Raw genomic sequence first — 6,000 nt, forward strand, 5'->3', positions numbered from 1 at the left:
TTTCCACCTCATCCAGATGGAAAATGTCCCTGGCTCTTCTACCACAGTGCTACTGGGGCTTGGCCCCACACCATCTTTCCTAGAGGTGGCTTCTAAGAGATCTTGTCTGTTTTTGGGCCCTTTGTTGGCACTTTGTGGGGTTGAGCCTGGTGGGACTCATCCCTCTTCCCTGTGAGGTGCTGAGGTACCTGCTGGTGCCTGGGGTTGCTCTGCTGGGGTCAAGGTTGCTCCCTGAGGCTGAGCATGTTCCCTGTCCTGCTCTGGTGTCCCCAGGCCCATTCAGCTCCTACTCCCTACCCCAGTTTCTATCCAAATGCACTCCTAAACCCATCTGTTGCTTGGGCTCCTGTCCTCTGAGTGTCTGTCTGTCCATGGCAGGGACTGTGGGGGCTGGCAGTGAGGGGACTGTGCTGGGCTGTACCAGGCCATGCTGACTGCCCACAGCCTGGCCACTGTGCTCACTGCTGGCCAGAGGGGAAGCCAGGGGCTGTGCCACTGTGCCAGCTGCAGCATGGGGACACGGGGACATGGGGACATAGGGACACGGGCATGTGGGAACAATGGCCCACGGCCAGGGAGGGGTCCTGCTGGCGTTGTGGGTTGGAAATCCTGGGATGTAGAGCAGCACCAAAGGGTGCTGCTGAGCCTGGGCTGGATCCATCCCGAGGCTGGGACTGGGGTGCTGGGGTGGGGGTGAGGGGTGGCTGCTCAGCCCTGGTGCTGCACACCTGTGCTGGTCCCGACCTAATACCTTGTCCCTTCTTCTTCTGTCCCCCTCCCTGTCTCTCTTCCTTTCCAGAAGGTGATGCTTCCTACAGGAGCCGCGTTCAGATGGTTCCAGTAGGAACGGGAATCCCAAAGCTCTGTCATCCAAGTGCAATGTCACTGCTTGCTTGTGTTGTCTCAGGCAAGGGATTTTTGGCTGAAATGAATGGATGCACCTGTGTCTCTTTAGAACCAAAAATATTTTCTCGCAAATCTCATTCCTGTTTTTATAATTTTTTTCTTTTTTTTCCTTTTTTTTTTTGCGTTCGTTTTAACATCTTCGAGTCCTAGTCAGACATTTAACTGCTTTTCAAATAAAAAACAAAAAAATAATTAAAAGAAAAAAACAATGGATCTGTAAAGTACCAAGACTTAATAGACAGAGTATGGACAATCAGTTTCTTTCTGTGTTTTGGTGTTGATGTTGTTTATGTGTGAAAGATGCAGTACTTGTGTAGGGAATGTAAATTTACAGTAACCTTTTAAAATCTAGTTACTAATAAGCACTACTGTAATTTAGCACAGTTGTTTAATTGCACCCTCATTTATACTTTTTATTTGATTCTTTCCCATCATACAATAGAGTGGATAGTTTCTAGAATGCCTCAACTTCATGTTTATAAATGAGAATATGTTTAAAGCGATGTAGTATCCCTTCTCCTCGCCATTCACCTCTGGAAGTTTAACCCACAAGAGGGTCTATATAAATGGTGGAAGAAAACAATTGCTACACAACTGGCGGAATTCAAAAAAAGGAAAAAAAAGAGTAAAAAAAAGGCAAAAAAAAAGTCGTTGTTAGTTTATTAATATAGAACAAGAAATGCTGCGTACAGAAAATCCTCCTAATTGCAATGGTTTACTCCTAGAAGTAATTTTTGTAAACTTACAGAAGTTAAAATCAAAATAAAACAAATATTGCAGGACCTGTGCTGAAGCAGTTACGCAAAGTGATATTTCTCTTCTGTTCACCCCCCCAGTCTCTCCAGCTCTCTCTCCATCATTAAATTGAAATGCTGTTTGTAATGTTTTAGCGATCCAGGCTGTTTTTGTGAATAAAATGAATGCATGTTTTGTGTCATGATTTCCAGCTTGGTTATTTCTCTCCCACCCCTCTGTCCAGCCCCCCAGCAGTGGTGGTGGCCCACGTGCTGTGGTCCTGCTGGCTGTGGGGACCTCGCCAGTGACAATGCCAGAGTGTGTGGGACGGTGTGATGAGCTGAGCTGGAGTCGCCCTGGCTGCTAAATCCCTACAGTTAATCCTGGCAGTGCCTGGGCTAAGCCAGCCTTGGCTCCTCCCGGGGATATTTCCTTGACCTGCCTGGAGTTTTACCCAGCAGTGCCAGCATAATTTGTTTTGGTGAAATAATATTGAAGTGCAATATTGCATTGAAATGCAGTGAAGAACTGCTGTGAGGCTTGTGTTGCTGGGACAAGTCTGAAATGAGCTCCCAAAGGTGAGTGGGCCCTGGGATGGCTCTCCAGCCTGGCCACACGTTGGTACTGGAGCAGGAGCTGTCTGGGGTGGAGGGGATGTTGGATGGGCTAGCCATGGACAATGCTGCCAGTGCCTGGGTGCTGTGTTGGGAATCACGCCAGGCAGGTGGGCTGGGAATCTCCTACCAGTCCCCCGGAGGTTCTCCAGGGCCCTCCCAGCCTGGCAGGAGGAAGATCCGGCTGGAGCCGGCAGTGCTGGCTGTGCCTTGCCGGGAGGAGGGAGCGAGAGCCTTTGTCCCCAGCTCCAGCCAGCGTTTGGGCCAGCATCTGCTGGCCAGATGTGCACCCGCAGGAGGGGGTGACGGCGGTGCGTGGGCTCTGTCCCTGCCCGGCAGCGACCTGCTGGCATGGAGCAGAAAGCCCTTGGGGAAAGCTGCCCCAGATGCCTTCTCCAGCAGCATTCCCCCCACTGCTTCTGCAGCTCAGGGTGGTTTGGAGCCCAGGGATCCTGGTCACAGCGGAGCTGAGCCCTGGGCTGGGTGTGGGAACCACTGCAGCACATGGTGACAGTGATGGAGCTGGGCCAGTGTGGTGAGTGACACAGCTCGAGGCCTGCAGGGACAGACAGACAGACCCTGGTCGTGCCCCAGCAGGGCTCTGGTGCATGGTTCTGCCCCGACCAGGGTGGCACTGGCATGGGGCTGCTGGGAGCTGGTTCCCAAGCCCTGCTGCTCCACAGCCGAAAGCACTTAGCAAGAATGTGGTGGGGGTGTGCTGGGAAAAAGGAGTCTGGCTGCTCTCTTTATGATTGTGGCTAAGAGTTGGGGCTGTGTGAAGGCACAGTCCTGGCACCTGGAGGGAGCCAGCCCCTGCCCCTTGCTGGGAGAGTGTCCTGGGAAGCAGCACACAGAGCCCCCTCCCCAGCCCTGATCCCCTGGGGACCTGCAGGGTGGGTGCTGCTTCATCCCACCCACAGCTGGGGCTGGGACTGCTGGGAATGTCACCCTGCTCTGGCTGTGTCACCCACTACAGGGCTGTGCTCAGGGCTGTTGGCACGGAGCAGTGCTTGGGGAAATGCCAGCATGGCACAGCAAACCCTGCTGTGCCAGGCTGGCAGGGCACTGCCAGGGACCATGGGTGGACAGTGATAGCAGGGATATGGAGCTGCCAGGGAGGACACGGACATTAGCAGGGGACAAAGGGAGCAGGGGCTCCCCCAAGCAGGTAAACAGCTTAGGAAGAAAAGGATCAGATGTGGGATTCAAACCCTGCCTGTGAGTGGGATGGGGAGGTGGGGAGGTGGGATATGGGGTGCTGGGTGCCCTCCACCCCACAGCTCACCCCGTGCTGGGCTCCAGCCCTGCCTCCCAGGTGAGTGTGTGGGAGGGTGGCCCTGTGCTGGCCTGGAGCTTTGCCTAATGAGCAGGACCTGAGGCATCCCCGAGGGTGACCCCATCCCTTCCTCCCTGCTCACCCCCTGTGCAGGGCTGTCCCCACGGCTGCTGCTGGGGAAGTGGCACCCAGGGCTGCTGTCCCCAGGGTACCTGCTGGCAGCCAGGTGACACAGGGCACCCGGGATGAGGATAACGAGCTCGGCACGGCGCTGAGGGACAACCCTGGGCACTACCACAAGGGCTGGCCTCGAGTCTCTCCTAATTAACATCCTCATTAGACAGAGTTAGCAGAAGGGCAACCAAACCTGGCTGTGGCCCTAGGGCGTGCTGTCACAGAGGGCACAGCCGTGTCCCCAACCCTGCTTGGCCTTGGTGGCGTGGGAAGGTGCCAGCAGGTGATGCCAGGTGAGGCCAGACCTTGGGCTGATCCAGCAGTGATGTTTTCCATGTGGAGTAGCCTGGCTTGGAGAGGATGGATTCTGGGGTGAGCTGAGCAGGAGCTGGAACCCTCACAGTGGTGCCAGAGACACCCCAGCACTCTGTGGGGTGCCGGGCTGGGCTGCAGGGTGTCCCCATTCAGTGTCCCCGTGCCGGGTCTCAGCCTGGCGCTGCTCCCAGCCTCGTCCCGCCGTCCCCCGGGCTGCAATTAGCGGCTGACCCCGGGCTGACCTGCTCCCCCGGCCTGGGCATGGGGCAGGATGCAGGAAACGCCGGACAAAATACAAAATGTGCTTCAGCTGAGCCGGATGGCGGGCCCGCCGCCGGCCAGGCGTGACCTCCCGCTGCCACTGCGGGGACACCGGGGGACGGGACATTGGGGGAACAGGGCTGGGCAGGGGAGGCAGCAGGACCTCTATGGTGGGGTGGGAACCTCCATGAGCACCCAATCCTGGTTGCTGGGAGGGGAGCTAGTTCACACCCACCGCTCCAGCGGGAGGTTGGGATGGTGGGATCTGCTCAGGTTTCCTTGGTAGGGGCTTATTACAGCTCAGGGGGGTGTGGGGACAAGCCAGGCCTGGTGCCAGGTGTTAGAGCCATCCAGCATGTCCAACACCATCGCTGGGTGCTTCCCAACCTGTCCTGGGCTGAGCTGACAACAGCGTGGTTGGCGTTTTGGCAGCCCTACAGCAGCTGGATGGGACCAATGCAGGTGTCCCAGGGGTCCCCAGGCATGGGGATGCTCACTCACACATCTGGGGGATGCTCACTCTCACACATCTGGCTTGGCTCAGGCTGGAGCCTGGGGCTGCTGGGACAGCTCAGTTGGGACCATTAACTGAAATAAGCCTCCCAAGTTCTGCTCCCCAGCAGCTGGCCAGGTGACCTTCCCGGTGTCACACACATCATGGCAGCTTTCCAGGCCCATTTCCAGCCTTGGCTGAAGTTCTTCCAAAAGGTTGTGGAGTTTTTGAATTCAGGCTAAGGATGCCTCATTTTTTGCACATTCTCCAGAGGGAGTGAGCTCTGTGTTGGCTCCTTCCCCACAAACATTGCCTGCTGGGTGTGGGACAGGGGAGGAGGGTCCCACAAGGTCTGTGGGATGCTGTGTTGTCTCTGTAGCAGAGGAAGACTGAAAAGGGCTTTTCTCAGGGAAGAGGAGCCATGGGAGATCCTTTATCCATGATAAAGGCTTGACATCTGCATCACTTCACCTCTGGGAATTCCAGGATTCCTGGCCAGCCCCCACACACTGAGATCTCTCCACGCCTGAGCTGGGGCAGGGGGATATTTACCCAGCAGCATCCTTGGAAAGGACTCTGTAGGTGGAAGCTAACACCCATTCCTGCATCCCACCAGCCCACCCTGGGATGAGCTGTGTCCCCAGCAAGGCAAAGCTGCAGCTCCAGCTGGCCATGGGCCCTGGCTGGACGCCCTGCTGCAGCTCTGCAGGAGGCTGGGGATGTTGCTGCAGCCATCACAGGGTGCTTTCTGCACAGAAACTGCCTGAGGTCCTCCTGCCCTGGGGACCAGAGCACCATCAGGCCTGGCATCCTGCCTGCAGCTCCATGGTGCTGCCTCCATGGAGAAGCTGTCTTGGTTTGGGGTCTCAGGTTCTCCCTCTCCACCCCACAGAGTAGGTGACTGCTTGGGGAGTGCTGGCTGTGCTTGTGTGTGTGCAGGAGGACACCTCTTCCATCACCAGATCCTTCAGCCCCAGCAGAGAACCACAACACCCAGCAGCCCTGGGCTGTGGGCAGCAAGGACCTTCTAGCCTGGTTGAGCCGTGGTGTCAAAAATAGGCTAGAAACTGCTGTAAAATAGTTCATAATCATTAAGCATGTACTGTTAGTTTGGTTATGGTAAAAGGGGTTAAAAGGAAGTTATAAGAAATTACACCTCAGTAAAGTGCAGCACTCCCCAAGTGAAACGAGCCAGCCTGGACAGAACTGTAATGGGCCAAGCAAGG

General features: G+C 55.9%; 1 protein-coding gene across 1 annotated transcript in view; it reads left to right on the forward strand.

The window, feature by feature from the left end:
* CXXC5 (CXXC finger protein 5) overlaps positions 1 to 1,840 on the forward strand; it is a 35,863-nt gene extending 34,023 nt beyond the window's left edge. Inside the window, exon 3 of the mRNA XM_064725151.1 lies at positions 800 to 1,840. Coding sequence (XP_064581221.1) covers positions 800 to 844 — 45 coding nt within the window. The 3' untranslated portion in view covers positions 845 to 1,840. The remainder of the gene's footprint in view (positions 1 to 799) is intronic.
* The last annotated feature ends 4,160 nt before the right edge of the window (positions 1,841 to 6,000 follow it).

This window comes from Zonotrichia leucophrys, chromosome 13, assembly GCF_028769735.1.
Source record: "Zonotrichia leucophrys gambelii isolate GWCS_2022_RI chromosome 13, RI_Zleu_2.0, whole genome shotgun sequence".
In the NCBI taxonomy this organism is placed as follows: domain Eukaryota; kingdom Metazoa; phylum Chordata; class Aves; order Passeriformes; family Passerellidae; genus Zonotrichia; species Zonotrichia leucophrys.